The following is a 27993-nucleotide window of genomic DNA, read 5'->3' as shown; positions in this document are numbered from 1 at the left end:
CTTCAGGGGCGGGAGGGGAGGAGTCCTCAGGGATCCTGTTTCAACAAACGTTTCTTTCCCGAGGAGGGGAAGGCGGGGGAGAGGGGGAGAGGGACCTATTTAAAGCTACCCCGTGGCTCGCTGCGGCTCTGTCTGTTTGCCGGGGGTCTCTGGCCTCCGGGACCAGAGGCGGGGGCTCGGGACGGTCCCCGTGACCCGTGCAGTCTAGGCTCCCTCAGCCACTCTGCCCCAAGATGGGCCGTGGGGTGAGTATCCCCAAAGAGAGCCGCGGCCCTGTAGGGAGGAGGAGGGCTCTCTGGGGGGTGAGGGAGGCCGCAGGGAAGAAGGATGGGGTGGGCAGGGGTGCGAAGGGAGGGGCACAAGAAGCCGGCCCTTCGGACTTGCGCTGAGAGTCTCCCAGCTACAAACGTGCTCGGTCCACAGGTCCCAGCGCTCAGATGCCCCAGTGCCCCCCTCTGCACCACTCTCCAGGATGAGCCCACGGCCCTCCACCCTACCCCACACCCCCATCCCTGGTCTCCCCGCATCCTAGACAGACCCTGGCTCACTGCGCCTCCCAGTGTGCCCGCCGAAGGGAACCTGGTTCCGTGAATGCTCCTGTCTGTGCCACCCCGTCTCCCCGAAATACCCATTCCTCTGGCAGACCCAGCCCGAGAAGATGGGGGTCCAGGTCACGGTTGGAGAGGCCCGGGGGCATGGCGCCCGAGTCACCAGCTCCAGGGTCCCTGAGTGCCGGGACGGCCGTGCGCCCCCAGCCCCTGGCAGCGCAGGCGGTCATCCTCCGTGGCCTGGGCTTTGAGCGCGTTCCCAGGGGCTGGCGAGAGCTGCCTGCGCCCCCGCGGCCCACCCCTGCCCGGGCCACTCTGCAGCCCTGGGAATGCCAAGGGGAAGATTAACAACTGTGGAGTGGGGCGGGCTGGGGGGGCAGGGACCGGGCTCTGGATTCTTGGAAATGAAATTTCCATATGGAGAAAAGTCACCCAATCCCTTACACACTGCGCCTGGCTGTTTTCCTTTTGTGGAATTCTGGCGGAGGGGAAGGGTCTGGGGAGCTGTGGGAGGGCGCGGAGGCACGGGGGTGCCCGTGGGGAGCCTGGGGGAGCTTCTGGGCCCAGGGAGGGGTCACGCAAGGACATGTTATTGCGCTGGGTTTAGCAGCTGGGAAAACTCTGAGCTTGGACACCAGGGTCCGTGAGCTGGGGTAGGAGCTATAAATAGAACCGGTGTGTGTGTGTGTGTGTGTCACACGTGCTCTCCATAGGCCAGAGCTGACACACTTGTTCCGGGGTGAGCTCCGGTGTGTGCCTCAGAAGGCAGGTTTGTGAGAACCTTGCAGGCCTCCGGGCACGTGGGAGCACACATCCCGTGTGGGGATGAGCGGGGCTCTGCAAGCCGCTGCCCCCCACCCCGACCCCCATGCTGACCCCTGGGAAGGCAGGCCACTTGGGACCCTCAGTTGAACCTTGGCATGTCCTGTTCTGACATGCGGGTCGCCGAGGAGAGGCCGGGCTGCCCCCAGCCCGGAGCCCCCAGCCCAGCACAGGGAGCCAGGGGAGGTCTCCTCTCCGCTGGTCCCCCTTGGAGCAGGGAGGCTCAGCCCACCAGATCCTGCTCCGGACGGACAGACGGACGCAATTCGACCTTGATTTCTTCCAGGGACCCCACTGCCTGGGGGCTCTGCCCTCCTGCCAGCGGCCCCGACCCCCACCCCCCCAGCTGTGCGCAGGCAATGGCAGGCTGGGGAGCGGACCTGGTTCTGCTGGGAGGCACGGGCTGGGGGGCAATGGGGGTGCTTAGGGCTGGAGCTTGGAGTTCAACCTGCCAGGAGAACCCCTGACCGCAGTGCCAGGGCAGTGCCAGGGCTCCTCTGTCTCCTGTCTCCTTCCCTACATCCGCACCACAAAGCCAGGCCTGAGTGTCACCCTGCGCCCTGTGGCCGTGAAGGGCAGCGTGGGAGCTGGGGGCAGGGATGGCAGTGGTAGGAGAGCGCCCAACCCGCTCCAGCTGCCACCACGAGGCTGCGGTGGGGGGAGCGTGGCTGCTTTCCAGCTGCCCCCACTCTGTCCCAGCCTCTGGCTCCCTCAGAAAGAACTCTCTGTTCTCCTTCAGCATTCAAGACCCGGAGAGGGGGACTCGTGGTGGGGGGAGCCCGGGGGGGGGGGGGTCCTTGCTTCCTCTCTTTCTTTCTTCCCCGGGCAGCCCGCTGGCCCCAAATCTCCGCAGGATCCTGGCTGCAGAGCCTGAGATCCTTGCCAGGACGGGAGGGGGAGGGGGCTGTGTGTCCCCAGCTCTGTGCAGGCCTCGGGGAGAACAGGGTGGGGGCTCAGGAGAAGGGGTGTTGCGTGGGGATGCTCACTCCGGCCGCCACCCAAGGTGCCCCCAGTGCACCGGCTGCCAATTGGATTCTAATTTTCACGAACTTTATTTCATGTCTGAATGTATGGAAATTCTCGGGGCTCTGCTCCTCTGCCCCCGGCCACAGCCCCCGGCACCCCCACCCCGACGCCCAGGCCCTGTTCCTGCCCCCGACGCTCTGCAGGGTCCCTTGAAGCTGGTCTGGCCTGATGTCTCACCTCTGGTCCCTCTTCTGCTCTCCATCCAACCCACAGTTCGGTCCCAGCACGGGGAGCGTTGGTGAACCCAAAACACGGGATTCCATCCCACCCAATGAGCCCCCCGCTTAGGTCTCCTGGGGAGGGGGTCAGACAACTTCCCAGGAGCCCTTCCCCTCTCCACTTGGGCCGCTTCCGTCTCCCCAAGATGCTCAGCCTCCAGGATGCCAAAGACATACTTGATTCATTGGTGCTCCCTATGGAAGCAGGTGGGGACAACGGTGTCCCCCTGTCCCTGAGCCCCCTGCCTGTGCCCAATTTCCCTGCTCAGACGGCTCCCTCTGCGGGCACAGGCCTCGTGATCCCGCCTGACGAGGGCAGCGGCTGCAGCCGCGTTCCCGGGGTTGCTCCTGTCTTCAATGGGGGGGAAGTGCATTATCCACGAGCACAGATTTTTATGGCAGTGAAACCACTTGGGGGGGGAGGGAGCTACAATAGACACACGTCAGGACGCATTTGTCCCAACCCACAGAGTGGCTGGCGCCACGAGCGAGCCCTCCTGTCAGCTCTGGACTCTGGGTGATACCGAGGGGCCAGAGTAGGTTCCCGACGGCCACGAATGCGCCCTCGGGGGGTGGGTAGGAGTGTTGACAGTGGGGCAGGGGGGCAGGGGGCATCTGAGAACTCTCCATACTCTCTGCTCAGCTTTGCTGTGAGCGCACAACTGCCTTTAAAAGACAAGTCTACTTTTAAAGAATGCTCACGATCCTGTAAGAAAAGGACAGATACGTTGGCTGTAGATCCCATCCAAGTGTCCAGGCTTTTTTTTTTTTTTTTTTTTTAAGATTTATTTATTGTACGGGGAGGAGCAGAAAATGGAGAGACAGAGTCTTAAGCAGACCCTATGCCGGGCATGGACCCCAGGCGGGGCTCGACCTCACGACCCTGAGATCACGACCTGAGCCAAAACCTAGAGACAGACACTTAAGCAACTGCACCCCCACCCAGACGCCCCCCCCCCCCCGGGTGTCTGGTCTGTACAAAAAGATGAATTACACCACACTCCAGCGTGTAGAGAGGCTCGTTCCTGAGAGCCTCACACGGCCTGAGGGCCCAGTGGAGAAGGAGGCAGGGGACAGAGATCCAGACCTTCTATGACAAGGACGCGGGGGCGCCCCCAGGCCCTCCCTGCCCCCTCCTCCCCCAGGGCCCCAGCAGCCCCACCACCCACCCCACGGAAGGGGAAATCTGTTCTCCCCGTGGAGCCTGGGAGCCCGGCACTCGGAGGAGGCCGGACGGAGGCCGTGAAGGGGAAGGGAACACGGGCCCGCTCGAGGCTCCAGGGACATGGTCACCGGGTCTCCCCGGAGGCCCCCAGGATGCCAGGGCCTGAGAGCATTTGAGTTTTAGCTCTGTCCTCAGAGTTGATTTCTTGTATTTTGGACAAATGGGGCCCAGTTTCCTTGTCACCCCATCGCGTCTCGAGGCCTCATACTGTGCAGACCACCCCCTTGCCCAGAGGCGGGCGGGCTGGCCCACGATCAGGACCGGGCCGCGGCTCCCCTCTGTCCCCGCTTCTGGGACTCGCTCAGACCCCCTGGCTGATGGCTTCTCTCAGCCCATCAGCCCTGCCCATTGCACCGCCAGCTCCACCACCAGACCGCCAGCTCCCCAGAGACTCTGCCCCCCCAGGTGCCTCGCCGTCTCCGCTCCTCTCAGCGTCCCTGGCGTCGGGGCAAAGCCCCCCCACAGGCTGCTCTACCTCAAAGCGGCCCCCAACCCTGGCCACTGCCTGCCAGTGTTCTAAATAGTGGAGGATGCTGCTTTTTAAAGTTTTTGTTCCGTTCAGTATTAAGCAGCAGGGTTTTCTGAGCCAATAAAATCCTAGCAGAGCCCAACAATAGGCAGCCCCTGAGCCCCGGGGCCCACGGCCTTCCCTGAACCTCCAACTTAGGGCCCGTGGCCCTGCGACTAGTGGGGGAACTGAAGGACTGGGGTCCTTCCTCCACCCACGCCCTTCCCTCCCCCGGGCCAGGCCGTTGCTACCTCTGACCCCACCACCCCCGGCCCAGCGCCTGCACTCCCGCTTCCAGGGGGCATAGAGGCTCGGGTCTCTGGCCTCCCTGAATCTCGGGGCTCTCCCTTCCCCCTGCAGGCCGGCCGTGAGTACTCGCCCGCCGCCACCACTGCGGAGAATGGGGGCGGCAAGAAGAAACAGAAAGAGAAGGAGCTGGATGAGCTGAAGAAGGAGGTGGCCATGGTGAGGCAGGCCGTGGGAAGGGACCCCCGTAGCCCAGCGCCCCCCGGGTCCCTCGCCTCAGCCCCAGGCCCCTCCGTCCACACACGCCTTCGAGGCTCGGTACCCAGCCCCCCGCCCCAGAGTAACTCAACTGTCCCCCCAGGACGACCACAAGCTGTCCCTGGATGAGCTGGGCCGCAAGTACCAAGTGGACCTGTCCAAGGTGAGTGGAAGGTCACCTTGGGGGAGGGTGCCCACGACCGGAGGACCCACGCAGGCAGGGCCTCTGAGCTGTTATCCCAGCCCTGGGACCCGCAGACTGTGACTAGCTGAGCGCTGAGCAGGACTCGAACCCAGACCCCCTGCTGCATAGGCCACAGCCCCTCCCCTGTGCACCTGGCAGCCAGGCCCCAGGGGCTCCCCAGGTGGGGCTTGTCCTCTGCCCCTGAAGGGACACACGTCTCAGGGAAGGGACACCTGTGAAACGGTGAGGTAACCCCACCGCTTTCAGGGTGACCCGTGCGCCCGCCATGCGCACCGCGGCAGGACAAGTGCTCCAAGTACACTTCCCTGATGCCCACCCGGGGAAGCTGTTGTACGCCTGTTCCTGATGCGGGGTGACTCGAGGAGACCCCCGCGAGCGGCACAGACAGCAAGCCCATCTTTCTGAAACACAAAGCATCCATGATGGTAGTTTGTGCACACACCTCCTCCTGCAGGCCCTCCCTGACTTCCCTTTTGAAAATTCCCTGCCCACCGCCCCGCCCTCAGCCCCGTTCCTTCCCCTTATTTTATTTTTCTTCATGGCCTGGAAGGGATATCTCCTGATCATGTGTCACCTCACCAGGTCGTAAGCCCCCCAAGGCAGGGGTTCTCTGGGTCCCCAGAGCCGACGACGGCACCCCGCATGCAGTAGGCGCTCAAGGCACATTTATTAAATAGATGAGTGCACAGATGGAAGGGTAACTAAGCGGCCTCTGCCCTCCAGGGGCTCGAAGTCCAGCAGCAGGAAAGGACGTGCTGCAGAGCTCGCATGCCCCACGCGGAGCGAGGCTCCGTCAGCGCGCGGGCTACACGGGACCGCCTGGGCCGGTGGGCGGGGGGGGGGGAGTGGGGGGGGTGGGGGGAGGCGGGGGTACAGGCCAGGCTGTCGGGGAGGCCACCCGTTACCAAAGCCGCGTGACACTCGCGGTCGGGAGCGCCGGCCTCTCCTTGAACGCTCGCTGTAAAGGGTGTGAAGGAAAGCCCGGGGCGGGGGGACCGCCGCTGTGTCTGCGGGGAGCCTGTGTCCTGACCTGCAGGGGCCTCAACCCAAGGACCCCGGGGCTGGGGCACAGTCCACGCATCCACGGGCTTCAGGGCCAAATGTTAGCTCCTCCGCGTGGCCTTTCCCGAGGCTCCCCTGCCCCTTCCGAGCGGTGGGGTCTTTCCCTGCGGACATCGTGGCCCTGCCGAGGGGCCGTGGGACGAGTGTGGACACGCGCTCACACTCCTCTCCCCGCTCCCTCAGGGCCTCACCAACCAGCGGGCGCAGGACATCCTGGCTCGGGATGGGCCCAACGCCCTCACCCCGCCCCCCACAACCCCGGAGTGGGTCAAGTTCTGTCGCCAGCTGTTCGGGGGCTTCTCCATCCTGCTGTGGATCGGGGCCATCCTCTGCTTCCTGGCCTACGGCATCCAGGCGGCCATGGAGGATGAGCCATCCAACGACAACGTGAGCCGGGCCCCGGGCTCCGCCGTCCTCCCCGAGGCCCGATACGCTTGGGGGCAGGGAGCGAGAGCGTCCGGTCCCAGCCCCACAGGCCCCTGCCTTCCAGGCAGCCCGTCCCTGTTCCTTCCCGCCTGCGTGGGCTTGGCTGCCTCCCCGGAGCCTCAGCCCCTAGAGAAGTCCTAGTCCCGGCAACGCCCTCAGTCCCCCCCTTCTCAGGAGAACGAGTGGGAGGCTGCGGAGAAGGGCTCTCCGCCGCCGTCACTCCCAGCCACAGGCAAAGTCCCCGGGGCCCGGGGTCGGAGTGGCGGAGTGGCGGCTGCCCTCCCGGGCTGCAGGTGCCTCACAGCTTCCTCCTCCCCAGCTCTACCTGGGCGTGGTGCTGGCAGCCGTGGTCATCGTCACCGGCTGCTTCTCCTACTACCAGGAGGCCAAGAGCTCCAAGATCATGGATTCCTTCAAGAACATGGTGCCTCAGGTAGACCCGCGGGGCTCCGGGCTGGCGCCAGGGTTCGCCGAGGGTCCCAGCTCCTGAGCTCCTCGCGCTCCCAGACCCGGGCTCCCGCTCTCCATGCCCGGACCTCGCTCCATGGCCCAGGGCGCCCGGGGGGCCTGCGGGAGGCCGGGGGGGCGGGGGGGGGCCATGGGCAGCGGAGAGCATGAGCCTCCTGCCCCCCACCCCCCAGCAAGCCCTCGTGGTGCGGGAAGGAGAGAAGATGCAGATCAACGCGGAGGAGGTGGTGGTAGGAGACCTGGTGGAGGTGAAGGGCGGCGACCGCGTGCCTGCGGACCTGCGCATCATCTCTTCCCACGGCTGCAAGGTGAGGAGGTGGCGGGGGGCCCCGGCGGCCCTAAGAAGCAGGCCGCACACCGCTGGGGTCCCCGGCAAGAGGCTGAAGGTCTAGGAGGCCCTGGCCCCCGCGACGCCCGGCCCAGCTGGTCTCCCACTGTGTACACAGAGTGTCAGGAGGCTGTGCTGGGCACGCGCCATGCCCCGGGCTTGTTTGATTCCCACTCGATCGCAGCCGCGTGGTGGGTGTCGTTAGGTGTGAGATGCCCCTTAGGTGTGCACACCATCTAACCTCTCTCCGCAGAGCAGTGCATCCTGCGGGGCTGCGGCACAGGCCGCAGGTGGTGCCAGGTGCAACCCCAGGCGGCGGCGTTTTCTCAGACCCTCGTGTCCGAGGCGCCCCTCATGGGTGTGTGACACAGGGATGCCCGTTACGGTCCCCAGTCTGCAGACGAGTACGTGGAGGTTTTGCTGGTTAAGTAACCAGCCCGAGGTCACATAAGAAGTCGGGGACAGCCAGGATTCCGAACCAGAGCAGGGACAATAGCTAATGCTCTAAATACGTGATGAGCACAAGTGTGATTTTGTCCCTGGGGTCACGGGGTCGAGCGTGGTTGGAGCCACGGGGTCGAGCGTGGTTGGAGCCAGAAGACAGCTGTGCACACCCGTGTCTGCCCGTCCGCTGACCACGCACCTGCTTCCTCCTCAGGTGGACAACTCATCGCTCACGGGAGAGTCGGAGCCCCAGACCCGCTCCCCCGAGTTCACGCATGAGAACCCCCTGGAGACCCGCAATATCTGCTTCTTCTCCACCAACTGTGTGGAAGGTGAGAAGCTGGCCAGTTGGGAGCTCCCCGTCCTCACCAGACTGAGGGGAGAGTCTCCGCCCTGAATCCCCAGGGGGCTGCGAATGTGCTCACTTGTCAGACCTCCAGCCCAGGGTGCGGGGGACCCTGATTCCCCAGTCTGCTCCCAGACCCGGGGCGGGAGGGGGGCCTGAATATTACAGGCTGGGGGACCTGGCTCCGTGGAAGTGACCCCCCCACAACAGGAAGATCTGAGGGCCGTCTACGGCAAGACCGAGCAGATCCCAGTGCTTGCAGGTCGGGCCACGACCTCCGTGCACACGCACACGCAATACACAAAACACAACACAGAGGCACACAGACACACACAGTAGGCAGCACGCACTGTCAGCCTTGACGCCTACGAGTCATGGTTGGACTGAACTTCCATTTCTCCTGGTTCTGGGACCAGCCCCTCACCTGTCTCATTCTTGCTTTGCCCAGTCAGGAGGCTGGGAGGTTCGGGCTGCCCAGGACACCCCATCTCCATACAGGGTCCTGGAGACGAGCCAGGCCCAGCGGGAGCTCCCTGCGCTGCCACCACGTAAAGGCAGGAGACTAAGCCCACCCCAAACTCCTGCCCGCTGTGGCTGTGCCTCCTGGAGAGGGGCCGATGGCGAGAGCTGGAGGGGAAGGGGGACTGGCTAGACTTCGCGCAGCGGACGGGGGCTGGAGGAGGCTGCAAGCCCTGCCTCCACGCCCCTCCCTCGCCGATTCTCACCTCTCCTCGGTGTATCATGTCTCTCCCAGCAATTTTTTAAAAAAACGATTCATCTATTTTAGAGAGAGCATGTGTGGGGAGGTGAGGGGGAGAGGGAGAGAATCTCACACAGGCTCCCTGCTCAGCGGGGACTGATGAGCCCCAACGTGGGGCTCGATCCCGGGACCCTGTAAATCGTGCCCTGAGCCGAAATCAGGAGCTAGATGCCCACTCGGGCACCCCTCTCGGAGCTTCTCCCAATCCTTTAGGAAGTTGGGATTACAATGAAAGTCGCAGCACATGAAATCTCTTCAATTTCTAATGTACTGAGGTTCTGAAAGCTGCTCCACATTTCCCACAATTGGTAAAAATGCCTGGTAAGATACGCGCCTTGCCTTCTCTGAAATGGGCTTGGAGGAAGGAGAAATATTAAATAGAAGGGGCACGTGTTGAGCGCCTACTATGCGCCGGGCGCCGGCCAGGTGTGTCACGGCACCCTGCAGCTCCTGATCAGAGCCATCCCGGGCGGGAACCCAAGCAAGAGTGTGGACCGGGTCTGGCCGGCCCCCGCACACCCGCTCTTTCCCTCACGGCTCCCTCCCCGGGAGCCCCGGGGGCGTCTGCCGGCCTGGCTGCCTCTGTGGATTCTCTGGCCCTAGGCGGAGAGAGAAAATCTTCAGACCACACAGAAAACATAACATCATGTACTTTTGGATCCTAACAAGCAGGAGCCAGATTTTACTGAGCTGCTGGAGCAACACTTATTTCACTGCTTGCACCTCCTCCGCTTGAATCTGAGTCTCTCTGCAAGGTCTCTTCTCAGGCCCAAGTGTTAAGGGAAAACGAGATGTGGTTGCCGGAGTCTGGGCCTGGCGGTCTGTGCTGGGGGTGGACGGCGGGGGGGGGGGGGGGGGGTGGCCAGCGCGGGAGGCGCGGTCGCCACGGGGTGACCTGCAGGTCCCACCTGAGGCTCGTTTACTCTGCAGCGGTTCTGCTTCTCCAAGGGGTAGGGTGGGACTTCAAGCCCCTGCTCCCTCTGTGTTGCAGGCACGGCCCGGGGCATCGTGATCGCCACAGGTGACCGGACGGTGATGGGCCGCATAGCCACGCTGGCCTCGGGCCTGGAGGTGGGGCGGACGCCCATAGCCATGGAGATCGAGCACTTCATCCAGCTGATCACGGGGGTGGCCGTCTTCCTGGGGGTCTCCTTCTTCGTGCTCTCGCTCATCCTGGGCTACAGCTGGCTGGAGGCTGTCATCTTTCTCATCGGCATCATCGTGGCCAACGTGCCCGAGGGGCTGCTGGCTACAGTCACCGTGAGTGGCTTGGGCTCAGGTGCCGCCGGCGGAGGGAGGGAGGGAGGGTCTTGCTTCCCTTTCCTCGAAGGCGCTAGAGCCTAATGGTATCTGGGCAATTTGTTCCCTTCCAGCCCCTAAAGTCACTCGTCAGATTGTCATCTAAGACATGGCTCAGAGTCTGAGCCTGAAAAATCCCCGGTAGGGCTGCGCCTTGGGGTGCACGGGCTCCCCCAGAGCTCTTCGCCACCCTGTACCCCCCGCCGCGCTGTCCACCGCGCTCTGCAGCTTGTCCCCACCCACCCTGCCGCAAAGCCTCCCTCAGAGGTCACCGATGACTAACTGGCAAACCCAGCGGTGACCCTTCCTCGGGGCCTTCCATGGCTCTGCCCACACACGGCACCGCTGCCCACCCTCCCGGACTTCTCCCCTCCGTCTGTGACATGTCGCCGTCCTGGTTCCCCTCTGTCCTCTGCAGGGTCTCCTCCTCCCCCGACCCCGACCCCGACCCCGACCCTGATCCTCGGGCCCCCCACTCCGCTCTCCCCACCCCTGGAGTGAGCTCACCCCACCACCACCACTCGCACACCCCTCGGCCCAGCTCTCTGGGGCCCGCTCTGGAGCTCAGGCCTCGTATCTTCAATTCCCGGCTGGACTTTTTACCTAAATACACACCCATGGTGTCAGTTCAACAGTTCTGAAACGGAACACACCCACACCCCACACGGAGGTCCCACCGGGTGTCTGCGGACCGGGATGAAGGCAGGAGGGCCAGGGCCTGGTCCAGGGCGAGATCGCGGACCCCTCCGGCTCCGGCCTTAGCCCTCCTTACTGTCCTCTGTCCCAGGTGTGTCTGACCCTGACGGCCAAGCGCATGGCGCGCAAGAACTGCCTGGTGAAGAACCTGGAGGCGGTGGAGACTCTGGGCTCCACGTCCACCATCTGCTCCGACAAGACGGGCACCCTCACCCAGAACCGCATGACCGTCGCCCACATGTGGTTCGACAACCAGATCCATGAAGCGGACACCACGGAAGATCAGTCTGGTGAGAGGGCACTCCACGGGGGCGGGGGCGTCCAGGGCACCCACGCGACGCCCACGACGGGGAGGGCGGGAGCAGACAGGGGCTGGGAAGGGGAGCCAGGCTCCCGGATCTCCCTCTCTGCCTCCCTCCCAGGGGCCACGTTCGACAAGCGATCCCCCACGTGGACAGCCCTATCTCGGATCGCCGGTCTCTGCAACCGGGCCGTCTTCAAGGCCGGACAGGAGAACATCTCGGTGTCTAAGGTAGGGAGCCGGGGGCGCCTCCGCGGCCCGCCCGCCTTGCTGATGCCCGGCTCCTGTGCTCGCACCCTCTGCCAGCCTCGAGGCTCCGGGACCCCCTCCCTCGGCGCTCCCCACCCCCCACCCCCGCCCGTGTGACACTGAATTCCCCTCTGGCAGCGGGACACAGCGGGTGATGCCTCCGAGTCGGCTCTGCTCAAGTGCATCGAGCTGTCCTGTGGCTCCGTGAGGAAGATGAGGGACCGGAACCCCAAGGTGGCGGAGATTCCTTTCAATTCTACCAACAAGTACCAGGTCCGGTTGGGGTGCCGGGTCAGGAGCGGGAGAGGGGCTGACATGAGCGGGGCACACAAAGCCTGTGAGCGGTGGGGGCATCTGAGGGCCCTGCCCCTGCGTGTCCCCCAGGAACCCCGGCGGTTTCTGTGTCTGGTGACAATGACCCTGACCTCCAAACTGCCATCCTCACTAAACCCCGTTGCCTCCCAGCTCTGGCCTCAGCCTGCCATCCCTTCAGCTGTGGGGTCGGCCACACCTCTGAAATTTCCCTGGGGCGTCCCTCGGGCTGCTGGCACCCGCTGAACTGCCGACAAGGCAGCCTCAGCCGCCCTGCGGGAGCACCCCAAGACCAGCACGGTGGTGGGGTGCTGGCGAGAGAGCCACCCGGCCCCTCGCACGCGCCTCTCTTAACTGATCTTGGTACCTACTTGTGAGGCAAATGAGTGTCTACGGGCAGGTGGCTCTCGGGTTACAGGGCTGGCACGACAAACGCCCCCTCACATGCCGGCTCTCCCTCCGTCGACACTAGTTGACAGACCAGAGGACGTGTCCCCTTGGCAGGCCCTGGGGCAAGTCCGGCCCCATCCCTAACGGCCTGTCTTCTGTCCAGCTGTCCATCCACGAGCGAGAAGACAGCCCGCAGAGCCACGTGCTGGTGATGAAGGGGGCCCCGGAGCGCATCCTGGACCGCTGCTCCACCATCCTGGTGCAGGGCAAGGAGATCCCGCTGGACAAGGAGATGCAGGACGCCTTCCAGAACGCCTACATGGAGCTGGGCGGGCTGGGCGAGCGCGTGCTGGGTGAGGCGCCGGGCGAGCGTGCTGGGTGAGGGGCTCTGGGCCTCCGCGGCGCCCGGGCCAGGGCCTGGGGGCACCTGGTTGCGCTCACTCTTCCCTCCTGCCCAATTCAGGGTTTTGTCAACTGAATCTGCCCTCCGGGAAGTTTCCTCGGGGCTTCCGATTTGACACGGACGAGCTGAACTTTCCCACCGAGAAGCTCTGCTTCGTGGGGCTCATGTCCATGATCGACCCTCCCCGGGCCGCCGTGCCAGACGCCGTGGGCAAGTGCCGCAGCGCTGGCATCAAGGTACGGGCCCCGCCCTCCCGTCCTCCCTCCCAGACGCCAGGGGCCAAGGGGCGGGCTGCTGCCTTGCGGACACCCAGGTCCTGGGGGCCACCTTCCCGCCAGCTGAGAGGAGAATCTGTGCATCGGCAGGGAAAGCCAGCCCGCCCCGAGCTCTGGCCCCGTCCCTTCGGGACAGCGACCAGGCACATCCCCTCCCCCACTCTTGCTAGTCTGACCCGGAGCCGATCTGGCGCTTGTGTCTCGGGGATCGGGCCGTCCTACCTTCCCGACTAGGCCCACTCTCTCGGCCCCCGGGAGTGGGACGAGCAGGCTCCTGCCGGCGCCCACGTGCTCCCCACGCGCCCATCAGCTGGCTGTGGTCCTCATCCCCCAGGCACACCTCTCCTAGGTCCCTGTGTCCACCTGCAACTGCTGCTCGGTGAGCACCCTCCCTGCCACTTGTGTTCCCCACTCTGCAAGCATTTATCTCGAGCACCTGTGGACCAGGCGCTGCCCAAAGCTGGAGGCCAGCGGAGATGTAAGCCCTTTCCCCCGCGGAGCCAAGGCACCTCCTCAGCACCCCCCCCCATCTCACAACCAGGCACCGTGCCGTGGCCGCTCCTCTTTTTCCAGCATCTCAGCTGACACCAGAGCAGCTCAGGCTGCCCGTCCGCTGAGGGCCAGGGGATAGTGAGACGACGGAGACATGGTGCCTGGCCTCTGGAGCTCACGGGCTCTCAGAGGAACAAATGCCTGTACACTTAATCACGGAACCGCCCGACAGCCAGGGTCGTGGGCACCTGCCACGGCCCAGATGCTCCCATAATACAAACAGCCGCTCGTAGGAGCCAGGCAGTGTTTTCGGCACTCAGCCTGCATGAGCTCATCTGATCTCCACAAGCACCTGATGAGTCAGCACTGGGATTTTCCCTTACAACAGAAAAGGGAAACTGAGGCACCAAGTAGCACGCTCCTCAGTGGTTGGAGCCGGGATGTGAAGCAAGGCAGCCTGCCGTTTGCTATCACCCCGAAACACAGTGTGTAGACGTGTGCGTGTGTGTATAAGGGATTTCTCAACCCCAATCACTCAGTCTCCGAGGTAGGCGTCATCATCCCCATTTAAAAATAAAACCAGCTGAGACTCAGAGTGGGTAAGTCGCTTTCCCAAAATAAAACTGCCGGTAAGGGGTGGATCAGGTATGTGAAGCGTGGCCCAGCGTCTGGCAAGCCGTGCTCGGCACATCGGGCTGCCTGTGGCCATGACCGGAACCTGCACGGGGGCCTGGGGACAGTACCTCCGGGCACTCAGAGCGGGGAGCAGCTAATTCCGCCGCGGAGAACTGGGCAGTGTTTCACAGAGAGCCTGATACTCGATCTGGGCCTCGAAGGCCGCGGTGTTTTGTGAGGCAGGGAGAGGGAGGCTGTCAAGGTCAGGGACAGTGCGTGCCTGACGCCATGAGAAGGCATGCGGGGTGCAGGTGCGTGGGGCGGGAGCACAGGAGACCGGGGCGTGGGCTGGGGCCACGTGGAAGGGCTTTGCGCAGATGCCCGACTCGGGCTTGATCCTGGGGTCCGCAGGGAGCCACAGGTATCCAGCTTGCAGGAGGCCCCCCCAGTGGAAGGGGGTGCATCTGGAGAAGGATCAGAGGCAGGATGCAGGGAGAGAGGCCGTTGCCGTGGTTCCAGCAGGGGCGACATCCTGAACCAGGGTGGCAAAGGGGTGGAGGCGACGGGTCCCTTTTGAAAAACACTCTGAGAACACGGTGACCAGGCCGGACACGGTCGGTGAGGAAGGTGCAGGGATGAAGGGAGGGAAGAGTGTGGAGGTGGGGGCAGAGGGCAGGCTTGGCGGGGTGGCCAAGCGCACCTCGAGCTCAGTTCTGACCCTCCGTGGGAAGCGTCTAGTAGATGCCCAGGGAGAGACGTCCCCGGGAAAGCTGGCTAAGCTTAGAGGCCAGCACAGAGGGTCAGGGCCAGAGAGCGAGGCTGGTGGGCACCCGAGTGCAGCTCAAGACCTGTAGCAGGCATGGGGACACAGGGATGAGGGTGAAACCAGGGCCACCGGTCGTGGGCCACGTCGAGAGAGAGGAACCAGGGCAGGAGGGGGAGAAAGTCACAGCTCACGGTTGCTGGGCGCCCACCCAGTGTCCCTGACTCCTCACGACGACGACCCGGGAAGCTGGGGTCGTCCCCACCCTGGGCCAGTGGGGAGGGGCCAAGGCCAGTGTGCGTGCGGGCTCAGGCCTGCCGCCCCTTCCCCTCCACCTGGCGGCCACCCTGAGGGTGCGGGAAAGAGCTGGAACGAGCAGGGAAGGGACCCGGGAGTAACAGAGTCCGTGCAGACCGCGTGGGGCCGGCTCTCAAGGAGGGGGTGGTGGATGCTGCCCGGTGCTCAGAGGGGTCAGGCGGGATGAGGGCTGCAAACCTGCCGTCGGGGGCGCGGGGCCCTGAAGGGGCTGGCTCCTCGGCGTCCGTGGGATCTGCCCACAGACCCGCAGGTGCACACGCTCCTCCATCGGGCTCTGATCCCCCCGCGCCCGTGACAGGCCGCTCCGTAGCCCACCTCGCAGATGCCAGCCACCGTCCCCACCAAACTCCATGCACTCTGCACGGATCAGCTTCTTCTCACGCGGAGAAGGGGTGGTGGAAGGCCGGGGCGGCGGCTGTGCCCTCACCCTGCCCTGCCCGGCTGCACGGCCGCAGCGACCAGAGTGGACGTGAGCCTGGACACAGACAGTCATGGGCCCTTTCTGGGAACATGAGGGCCCTTGGAGCCCTGATAGCCTCGTATCCCAGGACAGCCAGCCTCTGAGGCTCCTCTGCCGAGGGACCCCGGTGAATTCGTTACTCGTCGGGAGGTTTTCCTCCACCCAAACACAGTATCTCTGACCCCCAAGTACAGCCTGTCCCCACCAAACACAGGCGCACGCGCACACACAGTTCCCCCAGCGTGGCTGGGATCTCTCAGTCTGGCTCTGTCTGACTTACGGGAAGGAGTGGGTTGGGGAGAGGCCCTCAGCACTGCTTTTCTCCTCTCTTTTCTCCTTTTCGCAGGTGATCATGGTGACCGGGGACCACCCCATCACAGCCAAGGCCATCGCCAAAGGGGTGGGCATCATATCCGAAGGCAACGAGACCGTGGAGGACATTGCAGCCAGGCTCAACATTCCCGTCAGCCAGGTCAACCCCAGGTGAGGCCTCCGCAGGCCCCGTCCCCGGTCACCCCGCCCCATCCACAGAACACCTCCCTGGGAGCTTTGCAGGCCGTACCTGTGACACCCCAGCGGCCGGCCTCTCAGCCCCGAGCGTGTCCAGGCTGTGCCACTAGCTCACCGCGTGACCCTAGAGATGCCGTGTTACGGCGGCCTTGAGCCTCCACTCTCTCCTACAAATTTAGAAATTTAGGGCACAAACCACACTGCAGGGTGGCTACGGGGGTGAGGCATGGGTGAGAAAACCGGCACGTTGCCTAGCAACGACTCTGCTGGGCTACGATGTCGCCTCACTTCCTCCGAGAAAGATGGGACAGACAGGCCACAGGGAGAGGGCGACGGGGACCGTGCCCCCGCCTCTGCGGGGACCCTGCGGCCCGGCGGCGAGGACTCACCTCTGCTCCCACCGTCCAGGGAAGCCAAGGCGTGCGTGGTGCATGGCTCGGACCTGAAGGACATGACGTCGGAGCAGCTGGACGAGATCCTCAAGAACCACACGGAGATCGTGTTCGCGCGGACGTCCCCGCAGCAGAAGCTCATCATCGTGGAGGGCTGCCAGAGGCAGGTGAGCGGGCGCCGCACGGGGCCGGGCCTGGACGGGCCTGGACGGGCCTGGACAGGCTTCCTCCTCGCTCTGGCTGTGTCTTCGCCCAGGGGGCCATTGTGGCGGTGACCGGGGATGGCGTGAACGACTCCCCCGCGCTCAAGAAGGCCGACATCGGCATCGCCATGGGCATCTCGGGCTCCGACGTGTCCAAGCAGGCCGCCGACATGATCCTGCTGGACGACAACTTTGCGTCCATCGTCACGGGCGTGGAGGAGGGTGAGGGGCCTCGTGGGCCGAGCTGGCACCCAGCATGGTGGAGGCCAGCACCCCATTTCCCGGGCCTTTACCCCCACACAGAGCCAACCCGGGATTCCAGGCCCCTGCAGCCCGCTTTGGCTCCCCTCAAGCTCAGAGTCTCCTTCCCTCTCTGGGGAACATGGGCAGCCTCGCTTCAGGGGCTGGGGCTGCGGAGGGGCCCCTGTCCCCCTGATGCCCCCCGAACCTCCCCCAGGCCGCCTCATCTTTGACAACCTCAAGAAATCCATCGCGTACACCCTGACCAGTAACATCCCCGAGATCACCCCCTTCCTGCTGTTCATCATCGCCAACATCCCCCTGCCTCTGGGCACCGTGACCATCCTCTGCATCGACCTGGGCACAGACATGGTGAGGCCAGGGTGGAGCGGCGCCGGGGGTGGAGGTGGGCGGCTCGAGAGGGAGAGGTGCCCCAGGGCCGCTGGCCGGGCTGCCATGGTTGAGGGAACAGAAGCCAAGACCCGCACCATAATAGGGTCTTAGCAAAAAATAAATAAAAAAAAATAATAGGGTCTTAGCAGCACGTGCCGAAGGGCATCGAAGATTCCCCCCCGCTGACCACCCCCTGCACCTGTCGGCTCCCTTCCACCGCCGTCCTCCCCGCACCCGCCCGCACGCAGGTCCCCGCCATCTCCTTGGCCTACGAGGCAGCCGAGAGCGACATCATGAAGCGGCAGCCGAGGAACCCGCAGACCGACAAGCTGGTGAACGAGAGGCTCATCAGCATGGCCTACGGACAGATCGGTGCGGCGGGGCCCTGGGGCCTGGGGGGGCCCGAGGGCAGTCTCTGCCCCTCTGCTGGACGGAGGAGCCACGGGCACATCCCAGGCCAGCGGCCACCCCCCCGAGGGCCCCGGACGTCGTCTGTGGCCCGAGCGGCTGGTCCCCCCCCTTCCTCCTCTGACCGGGCCTGCCCTCTGCCCACCCGCCGCAGGGATGATCCAGGCCCTGGGTGGCTTCTTCACCTACTTCGTCATCCTGGCAGAGAACGGTTTCCTGCCGTCGCGGCTGCTGGGAATCCGCCTAGACTGGGACGACCGGTCCATGAACGACCTGGAGGACAGCTACGGGCAGGAGTGGGTGCGTGGGGCCTCGGCTGTGGACGCCGGGGCTGGGAGGGCAGGCTCGGTGCCTGCGGGAGTGGCCGCTGAGGGTGCCCCCCGCCCAGGGCTCGACCGGGCCCCCAGCACGCCGCCCCCTGCCCCTCGGCCGCCTCTCACGCTGCCCGCCCGCCCCGCAGACCTACGAGCAGAGGAAGGTGGTGGAGTTCACCTGCCACACGGCCTTCTTCGCCAGCATCGTGGTCGTGCAGTGGGCTGACCTCATCATCTGCAAGACCCGCCGCAACTCGGTCTTCCAGCAGGGCATGAAGTGAGCGACCCCGGCCCCCGCTCCCGGCAGAGAGCCGGGCCCCCACCCCCCACAGGCCCCCTCGCCCCGTGGCCACATCCGGGGGCAGAGCATCACATTGCACCTGCCCGGATACTCGCACGGCCACAGCCCAGCCTGAAATGGGTGGCTGAGGAGGAAGCGGTCCGAGCACCATTTCTGACCAGTTTTCACTTTGCTCCTAATCCGGTGCTTTAAGGTTCCCTGCCCTCTCCCTTCCTCTTCATCTTCCCACACGTCTTCCCTCCTCCATCCTCCCTCCTGCATCCCGCGTCCACCCCCACGCGTCCCCCCCTGCCCAGCCCTAAGTGCGGGTGCCCCACGCTCCCCCGGATACAGGGAGCTCAGGCTCATAGCGCCCGCCCCGCGGAATGTGTCACCCTCCTGGGGGCTGGGAGCTGCCCGGGGACAGGCTCGGTGCATCCTTAGCGCGTCAGTCACCAGGTGCCAGTCGGCGTGCTGTCGTTCAAACACGTCGTTTACCCTCACAATAGCTCAGCGAGGTAGGTGCTGATTTCATTTTCTGGACCAGAGACCCCAAGAAGCTTACATGACGTGCCCGAGGTCACCCAGGTCGGCCTCTAGGGCCCACGCTCTTGGCGACGGCACCGGGCGGGCGCCTGTCGGGGTCTGGCCCCTGTTGGTGCTCAGCTATCACTCGGTGACCGCGGCGTGGACAGTGGTTAGCGCTGGAGGAATCAGGGTCTTCCTCGAGCACAAGCACCCCCCAGGGCACTTTTGACACAATTTCTCAGTGTGGGGAACGAAGCAAGATGCCAAAACCCCGGTGAAGTTAATAGCACGTAAGAGAGGAAAGTGGAGAGTCCCAGAGAGGCTCCCAGGACAGTGCTCTACGCTGCGTTTGGGTCCTGGCGTCGTGCGCGTACATCTCCAGCATTCACCTTCCGGGGAGCGACGGCTTCCTCTTGGCTGGGTGCCTTCCTCACATCTCTCCGCTTTATTGAACATGTCACTTAGCAAGTATGTGCCTGGAGCCGTCGCCAGGCCGTAGGCCGCATGGGGCGGCCCCCCTCTGGGGCGGAAGCTCGTGGGGAGCACAGCATCCCCCGCACAGAGGTCGTCGGCCCACACGCTGGAAACACTTACCTGCTGGGTGACTGCGTGTGCGACAGGCAATAATCAGAGCTGAGGTCAGCAGGCAGGAAAAGTAAAGAGAACCTGCGAAGGAGCCGTCCAGCCGTCTAGCCCGGGAAGAGGGTGTTTGCACGCAGAGGGCGGCGGGGGTGTCTCTAACCATCCGGACATTGCTCGGGGCCTCTGTCCCTCCCGTCTCCGGGGTCCCCCTGCATCTCCTGCCCCCGCACCCCTCCTTCCAGCACCGCCTACCTCCTTTCTTTGCCTCTCCAGGAACAAGATTCTGATTTTCGGGCTGCTGGAGGAGACGGCGCTGGCGGCCTTCCTGTCCTACTGCCCGGGCATGGGCGTGGCCCTGCGCATGTACCCGCTCAAGTGAGTGTGTCCCCGGCACGGCCCCCCGGACCCGGGCTCCGGTGTTCACAGCCTCCTTGGCGTGACCGCCCGGGACGCCCCTGACACGCTCTCCTTTCTGTTTGGTGCAGGGTCACTTGGTGGTTCTGTGCCTTCCCCTATAGCCTCCTCATCTTCATCTACGACGAGGTCCGGAAGCTCATCCTGCGGCGCTATCCCGGCGGTGAGCACCCCTGCCCGCCGCCTGCCAGGGCGACCCGCTGCTGCCCACCCCCCAGGACGCCGAGCACCCAACCGCTCCTACCGCATATCCTCGCGCCTTCTTCCCCTGCAGCCCCCAGATCCCGGGGCCCCAGGTCCTCGGAGCCCTGACCCTGCCTCCTCCTCACAGGCCCGGGTTCCCTCCCACCAAACAGACAGGTGATCCTCAGGTTCCGCCAGCCCCCTGGATTGCAGGGCACAGAATTAGGAGGGCCCAGGGCACCCCCTTCCCCCTCCACAATCTACAGAAACCAACAGGTGCAGAGCGGAATTTATCTGCTTGGGGTCGTAAGGCAAAGAACAGCAGGGCCAGCGCTGGAACCCAGGCCTCCCAGTTCCAGAGCAACAATCAAGTTTGTTTTTTTTTCTTCCAACAAGCATTTTTGGCCACTTCCTGGAAGTTGAGAACGGATGGCCTCTGAGCCAAATACGCCCGTGGATATTGTTTGGTTTGGTCCGCCCTTTATTGTGTGGCTGTGTTTTTCAATTGGCCCCATGACTAAAATTAGGGGCTTTCACATAAAATCCATATTTCTGACTTCCGGAGAATCGTGAGCTGTCAACCCCACGGCCACGTCTCTGCACAGCCACCGGGGGGTCGCCCCTTTACAGTCACCTGTTACTGCGCAGCCCACTCTGTGCCCGCGCTGCTCTGTGCTAATAGGACTCTCTCCCTTCCCCTAACCCGGGGCCTCCACTCCCTGACGTCCGCCCTCCCTTGCACCCTGATTTCGCCCTCCCTGGGATCCCGGGGCTCCTGCCCCAGGCCTGTGCTGCGCATGGCCGTGAGCCCCCAGCCCAGGGAGATGGATCTCTGCTCCCCCCCCCCCGCCCCCGTGAACTCACGCGGTGCCCCCATCTCTCCCACAGGCTGGGTGGAGAAGGAGACCTACTACTGAGCCTTCAGAAGAAGGACCAGGCTCAGGCCGGGGCGCCTGGAGGCGGTGCAGGGAATGGTGATGCGCAGAAGACTGGGGGTGCTGGGGGAGGGTCCGGGGAGGGACAATGAGCCGCTCAGCAGGCTAAGCTGGGGGCAGCGGGCACGTAAGCTCGGGGCGATTGCCTTGTAGACCTAACTATGAACGATCGGCTTAGACACCACACGTTAGGGTCCTTCCCAGATCCTGCTCCACTGCTCCACCCTGTTGTCCACTTTTCCGAGGAATTGAGGGTTTCCCCACCCCCCCGCTGTCGACTGCCCCCGCAAACCCGCCTCCTGCTAGAACGCATCAACGCCCTCCCTTCCCGGCCAGGGACCTGTCTAAACTGGGAAGAGGGGACTGTCTCAGATCACCAATGCCCCTCCGCCTCTCCGCCTCACCCCACCATCCAGTCCACCCCTCGTTTGCTTCCTGCCAACTGCCGCCCGTGCCCCTTGGGATCAGACACAGTTCCTCCTAAGGAGTGCCAGGCCGGAAAGGGAAGCTGATTGTAGAAGCCAGTCCTCCTCAGGCAGGCGAGGCTGGTTAGGAGCCTCCAGAGGAGGGCGGGCAGGGGCGTGGGAGGCCGAGGAGGGACGTGGCAAAGGGAGCGGGGAAGAGAGTGCCAGGACAGGACAGCTGATGTGCGGTGTCTCCGCCCCGTGTCCTGCCCTTTTAGAGCTTCCTGCCAGAAGACCCAATTCAAATGTCATCAGAGTAGTGGCAAAGGCAGCCAGAGAACCCAGGAGCCCCCCTGGGATCCCGCACCCCTGCCCCGTGCAGTCCCCACCCACCCGGGTTCGTGCCTTCTGGGTCCTGAGGCCCAGGTGTCTCAGATGCTCCAGCAGCGTTGTCCTCACTCACTCACACCACCAGGCTGCTAGGTCCTTAGAGGCTCCGTGTTGGGCCCAGAGGGACACCTGCCCCTGCCACCCCCTTCCCTGCTGTGTCCATCCCCACGAAGCTGCCTCGTTCCCTGAAGTCCCCGACCACCAGCTGCAATCGGGGTGGAGGACGTTCCCAGGACCTTCCCGCGTCCCAGGGACATGCAGAACCAGCTTAGGTCACCAGCCTGCTCAGAACCTCCTGACAAGAAGAGATCAGGCGCTGGGAGGGCTGTTCCTCCCAGGTGAACGCCCCCCCCCCCTTTGTGGGAGCACTAACCCCGCTTCCCAGGGCGGGGAGTTGGTTTCAGGTTCCTGGGAGACACTGCGTTGCCCTCCCCTTACCCCCATCCAACAGCTCCACTCTGCAGGCAGCTCGGCCCCTCCTCTAGGCCCAGCCCAGAAGCCCTGGGAAGCCCGGGAGAGACACCCAGTTGAGGGGCCAAAGGGAAGACCCAAGGCAGAGGGAGGGAGGCCCGTGGACGACCCCCGCTACACTGGAATTTTACCTTATCAGAAATACCTTGAAATAAGTGAGTCGTCGCTCCAGCTCGGAAAACGAAATGGGAAACCACATGAATTTGGGCCTGAGAAGTTTGAGATCTGTTGACTATGGACAAAGTTTACCTTTGCACCGTCAGTTAAAAAAAGAAAAGGCATTTGTTTAGCAAATTAAAAGCATAAACCACATTGCTAGGGATGGCATATCTAGTCCACCTAAAAGTATACTTTGGAGGCACTTTAGGAATATCTACGTAGAAGTAGCGTGTGCATGGCCTAATCATCAATTCTCCTGTGTTTGTTCAAGAAACACTCGCAAGACCTTCACTCAGTGACATTTTGTAAGACATTAGTTCGAGGTACTACGTATGTACTTGAAAATAATAAAGTCGCATTTATGACAAAGAAATCCCGTCGGTCATTCAGGCGTCCAGACTGAACCCTGGCCTCCCTCCCAGCCCGGGGTATTGAAAGGTGCGCGGGGGAAGCGGCGAGGGAGGGGACGATCCGGGGGCAGGTGACGTCAGTGGAGAGAGCCGGGGTGGAAGACGTAGGCTGCAAAGTGACCTGGAGGAAAATGTCGTAGTAGAGGCCGCCTTTCGCGGGGTGGAAGCTGCCCTGGGAGCCGCAAAGCCTTGTCCAGAGCAGGGAAGGACGCATGAGTCGCCCGGGACCCAAATTTTCAAGGCCACTTCTGCTTGTCCTGTTCCAGACCCACATCAGGCCGCTCTCCCTCTGAGGGTGGAGGAAGGAGACGGCGGGCTGAGCCACCCTCCCCCCACCCGAGGTCAACACCAGCTCACAGTCTACACTGCAGGCAGAGCCCGTTCTAGGTGCCGGTTGGCGCGGAGGGAAAAGTAGTTGCAGTCCTTGAATTTCACCCAAGGTGCCCACCCCGGAAGCACCATGGCAGGCGGGAGGGACCCCGTGGGGGCAGATGCGGGGGCGGCGGGGTGCTGTGCATTCCCCACGGGGCCCTGGGAATGGGAGAGGGGATGATGCCAACCAATAAACCCCTGAGCCAGGATTGGGGAAGGGCAGTCGGCAGTCTGAGCCTGGCCCCTTTGCTTCCCTCCGATGGCCTGGTAAACCCAGCGCGGCTCACTGGTGCCCTGGCCACTTGGGACCCTTGTCCACTTGGGACCCTCGTCCCTATGACCTTGTTTAATCCTACCTTGGGGCCTTTCTTCTCCGCAGTCTGCAGTCTGGCAGCCAGGATCCTGCCTCGTCCCACACTCCCGGGCCACCCGCTGGCTCCTCCCACAGTCCCTCCTGGGAGAGGCCCCCATCGGCCACCCCAATAAGCTGACACTTCCAGCAGCTCGTCCCCTATCCTCTCCGTTTTTATTCGTGAATGCTTACTGCCTCAAATTCAGAGAGGAAAACATAGAAACATAGATACAATTCATTTCTTTAGACTTTTTTTTTTAATTCAATTTGCCAACATACAGCATTACATCCCGTGCTCATCCCTTCAAGGGCCCTCCTCCTCAGTGCCCGTCACCCAGATACAATTCAAATATACGCAGAGTTGTTGGTTTGTTTGCCTGACTCCATCTGCAAGGTCAGTTCCAGGCACACAGAGATTGTTTTTCTTCCGTTCACCACCTTTGTCTTTAGTACCTGAAACAATGCCTGATGCAGACTGGACGATGAGTCAGGGTGGGCAGGATGGCTGAAAGAATCCATCCAGGAAGATGGATGCTACTATTATCTTTAATTTACAGGGGAGAAAATTTCAGCCTGGAAGGGTTTTTGTTGTGGTGGTTTGTTGTTTTTTTTTTTAAGTTGGCTCCAGGCCCAGCACGGAGCCCAGCGCAGGGCTTGAACTCACAACCCCAAGATCAAGACCTGAGCTGAGATCAAGACCCAGACACTCGACTGACTGAGCCACCCAGGCGCCCCCAGCTTGGAAGGGTTAAAATATGTTGTCGACGTTTCCAGGATGGTGCGCCTCAGAATCAGGATCTGACTCTCCATCCGCCAGCCTGCAGGCCCGGGCGGAGCCTGGTCAGCCCAGTGGTCCAGTGAACTGGGGAGGCCTCTGAGGGAGCCAGGGCTCCGTGGGAAATGAATGTTCTGCGGGAGGGGCTGGGCAGACCCAAGCAATTAGAGCCAGACAACCGGAGGACTGGTCTTAAAAATACTGCAGGGGGGTGAGAAAAAGGATACAGAGATTCAACCCTCTGCTAGAGGATTCAGCCCAAGGCAGAGGTGGTGCTAGAGGTTAAGGCCAACCTCTGATCCAGGCAGAAATGCTCTCTACGGCCTTTCCTTTTTATCTACAGAATAGGAAGCATGATGACTCACCAGAGACAGATGACAAGCTAAATATTCACAATGCTAAGAATGCAGCAAAAAATAGGAAAAAATGAGTAGATCACTATCAAAGGAAGACATCTGATACAAAGTGAAATCAGAGCCGGAGACAAACCATGAGAGATTCTTAACTCCAGGAAACAAACTGAGGGTCACTGGAGGGGTGGGGGGTGGGGAGATGGGGTCACCGGGTGACAGGCATGGAGGAGGGCACGTGATGGGATGAGCACTGGGTGTTACAGGCAACTAATGAATCACTAAACTCTACTCTGAAACTAATAATATGCTATCTGGTAGCATATAAATACTGGTAATTAATTGATTTTTTTAAAATGAGTCTTTCAAAAACATCCTCAGCTCCAGTGAATTCCGTGGATAAATTTTTCCCCTAAGTTGCTTAAAGACATCCTTATATTATTTCAACTGTGCTAGGGTATAGAAAAAAAATTGTGGGGCTCCTGGGCGGCTCAGCAGTTGAGCATCTGCCTTCGGCTCATGGCATGACCCCAGGGCCCTGGGATCGAGTCCTACATCGGGCTCCTGCATGGAACCTGTTTCTCCCTCTGCCTGTGTCTCTGCCTCTCTCTCTCTCTCTCTCTCTCTCCCCATGTGTGTGTGTGGGTCTCTCATGAATAAATAAATAAAATCTTTATAAAAAAGGAAAAAGAAAAGAAACTGTATCACCCAGCCTATTTTATAAGACAAATACAGTTTTTATAGAATTTAATGAAACGTATCTATAATGACGACCAACAAATCGCAGAATGTAAGTACAGTGTATTATATGGAAAACCAACCACCAACATCCACTAGGAAAAATGATTAAATAGTCATTTCACAAAAATGTTGAGAAAGGGATCAGTAAAATTCAACGTCTATTGTGGATTAAAATCCAGCATCTAGGGGGCGCCTGGGTGGCTCAGTCCCTTAAGCGGCTGCCTTTGGCTCAGGTCAAGATGGTGGGGGGTGGGGGGTCCTGGGATCCAGCCCGGCTTCCGGCTCCCTGTGGAGCCCGCTTCTCCCTCTCCCTCTGCCTGCTGCTACCGCTGCTCGTGCTCTCTCTGTGTCAAATAAATACATAAACCTAAAAAAGAAAAGAAGGAAAAAGCATCGAGGAAGAGCGATCGTGCTCAGAGAAGAGGAGGGGGATGCAGTAAGTCTGGAGAACTTTCATAGCAACTACAACAAAGGCTCTAGCAACATTTGAAATCCCGAATTAGGAGTTTATATTTAAATAGTCTAAATAGAGAGACAAACCAGAAGAAATAAAAACTTTTGTGCATGTGTGTGTGTGGTAAAGGAGATGCTGTTAAATAAGTCAAAGATCCGCGGTAGTCCTCCCAAACGAAGTAACAGCAGCAACAACAAACACCTGGAAGCAATGAGTTCAAAGTCACGGGGCAGGAGATATCGGTTCTTTCAAAATCACACAGAGCCCTAAAATTAGTGAGATAGAAGATACGGTACAAACAGCCTCCATTTACGACAGAGCCAAAGTCAATTACAGTCAAGATTCCGCGTGCGTGACATATGGCACTTACTAAAGAAACTTTAAAAGCACAACCAAGGAGAGTAATAAAGACAAACAGGAATTGGGGGATTGCGAGTCCCGGCTGCTGTCTGGGAGACAGAATGTAGGAAAGAGAAACAGAAGTTGCTCTGAAGACTCGATCCAATATCAGAATCTTCACCGTGTTTTCATAAAACACGACCTCACTGCAAGCGGGCTCGGGCAAGACTATCAGAGCTTCTTCTAGGTGATTATGAGAGCCATGGGAGGCAGCCGTTGGGCTAGCATGTTGGCTCTGGCAGATTTTAAACCGTAGCGGACCAAAGGGACAATCAGCAAAACCTTGAACATTGAGATAAAACCTGAAAGTTCATCATTCATCCAACATATTTTTAGGAACCATTTGTGGACCAGCCGCTCTGTGCTATTCTGGGAACTGGGTATACAGCCGTGAATAAGCCGGGAGAGGTCCCCACGGTCACGGTCATGGTCACGGAGAAACAGACTGGTAGCAAGTCGACCGGCAGATAAGTGGGCGGGATGATTTCAGAGGGTGCAGAGCACAGCGAAGGCCACGGGATGGATTGAGGGCTGTTAGGTGTGGGGAGGTGGGGGGGGGGTGAGGGTGGAGGTGGTGAGGGGTGCAGACGGGGGAGGGGTGGGGATGGGAGGTTAAGGGTGAGGGGAGGGGTGAGGGTGCCGGGCAGGGGAGGGCGGCTGTATTGGCTTCGACAATCAGAAGGCCTCTCTGAAGAAGTAGACCTTTGAGCTAAGATCTGCAGAGCAGAATAAGGTTTCCAAAAATAATTTCATTGATTCTAGTTGTTTTGGGGGCGAGGGGGACCTCCCATGTGCAAAGCTGGGCCGAGGGCTGCGCTCATGTAGATGATGCACAGGTGAGCCTGGTGAAGGTAACTTTCATTTGATCCTTGCTCTTTAGGGCTTTACGATCTGCATGACCCACAAAGACCGGGGCGGGGAGGTGGGGGCACAGGGAAGGTTTGTGACCCGTATGACAAGCGGCCCTAACAAATCCCTAAGAATAAGAGGGCAGTGGGAAACTGGGAAAAGTATAAGGAACGATCCACAAAAAGGAAAATGAAATCCAGAAAGCCCATAAGGGAAAAACATGCTCACCTAGACAACTGAGAAATGCAAACGAAAGCTCTAGGGTACCGCATTGCACCAGTTACAGTGACAGAAACAAGAGCAAAGTCATCCGGCACGATGACACGCTCGCCCTGGTTGCCGGGACAGAGCTCGGAAGAGCCCTTTCCAAGAGCGATCCAGAGAACCTCCTAAAAATCTAGACGAGAGGAGCCTGTGATCCAGCCGCAGAAGTCAGCTTCCCAGGAAACGAAGCAAAGGACCGAACGGGAACCACGTAGGACGCGGCCACTGCCGCAATGTCTCCAATGAGTAAAAGGCAAAGGGAATCATCCGGTAGATCCATCGGTTGGGGGAGAGGCCGAGTAGAGCAGGGTCAGGGAAGAATCTGGAACCATCGCAGCCCTGGCCTCTGGCACGGGTCGACGGCCAAAAGGGGGCTGGACGATTCCTTACCCGCCAAGCCTCTATCTCCTTCGAGACTGTGTGAGCAGAAGAGAGACTGGAAGGATGTGCACACATCGCCCCAGCAGTAACACCACCGGCGGCGAATCTGGTTTGGAGGGAGTCCAAGTGGGACTCATCGTTTTTATTTTGTCCATTTTTATTTTATTATTTATTTTATTTTTTCATGAGAGAGAGAGAGAGAGAGAGGCAGAGACACAGGCAGAGGGAGAAGCAGGCTCCATGCAGGGAGCCCGACGTGGGACTCGATCCCGGGTCCCCAGGATCACGCCCTGGGCCAAAGCCGGCACTAAACCGCTGAGCCACCCGGGCTGCCCTTTTTTGTCCATTTTTAAAAGAGAAGAAAAACCCAGGCCAGT

The 27993-nt window shown here is 61.5% G+C and overlaps 1 protein-coding gene and 1 long non-coding RNA gene across 2 annotated transcripts; one reads left to right on the top strand and one right to left on the bottom strand.

Annotated features, from left to right (window-relative positions):
• The first annotated feature begins 85 nt into the window (after positions 1 to 85).
• LOC125752062 (sodium/potassium-transporting ATPase subunit alpha-2) lies at positions 86 to 22642 on the top strand. Its single transcript, XM_025420736.3, has 23 exons — positions 86 to 245; positions 4708 to 4812; positions 4955 to 5014; positions 6302 to 6505; positions 6864 to 6977; positions 7186 to 7320; positions 7999 to 8116; positions 9882 to 10150; positions 10977 to 11175; positions 11308 to 11417; positions 11574 to 11708; positions 12301 to 12490; positions 12601 to 12776; positions 15810 to 15946; positions 16382 to 16532; positions 16622 to 16790; positions 17026 to 17180; positions 17450 to 17573; positions 17764 to 17909; positions 18070 to 18200; positions 19587 to 19688; positions 19799 to 19890; positions 20799 to 22642. The coding sequence occupies exons 1-23, from the start codon at positions 234 to 236 to the stop codon at positions 20825 to 20827; spliced, it is 3063 nt and encodes a 1020-aa protein (XP_025276521.1). The 5' UTR covers positions 86 to 233; the 3' UTR covers positions 20828 to 22642.
• Positions 22608 to 23573, bottom strand: LOC112642984 (uncharacterized). The gene is made up of 2 exons (XR_003125533.2): positions 23408 to 23573; positions 22608 to 22968 (listed from the first exon to the last, which is right to left on the bottom strand). It is a non-coding gene; the product is annotated as an uncharacterized LOC112642984 (long non-coding RNA).
• Positions 23574 to 27993: the final 4420 nt, after the last annotated feature.

This window comes from Canis lupus, chromosome 38 (genome assembly GCF_003254725.2).
Source record: "Canis lupus dingo isolate Sandy chromosome 38, ASM325472v2, whole genome shotgun sequence".
Lineage (NCBI taxonomy): Eukaryota > Metazoa > Chordata > Mammalia > Carnivora > Canidae > Canis > Canis lupus.
Note: the sequence above shows the minus strand (reverse complement) of the source record. Positions and strands in the feature narration are given on the sequence as shown.

Coding starts and splice junctions, on each gene's coding strand:
- LOC125752062 (XM_025420736.3), top strand. Junction 11,176..11,307: donor CACCACGGAAGATCAGTCTG/GTGAGAGGGCAC, acceptor CCTCCCTCCCAG/GGGCCACGTTCGACAAGCGA. Junction 16,533..16,621: donor TGGAGGGCTGCCAGAGGCAG/GTGAGCGGGCGC, acceptor GTCTTCGCCCAG/GGGGCCATTGTGGCGGTGAC.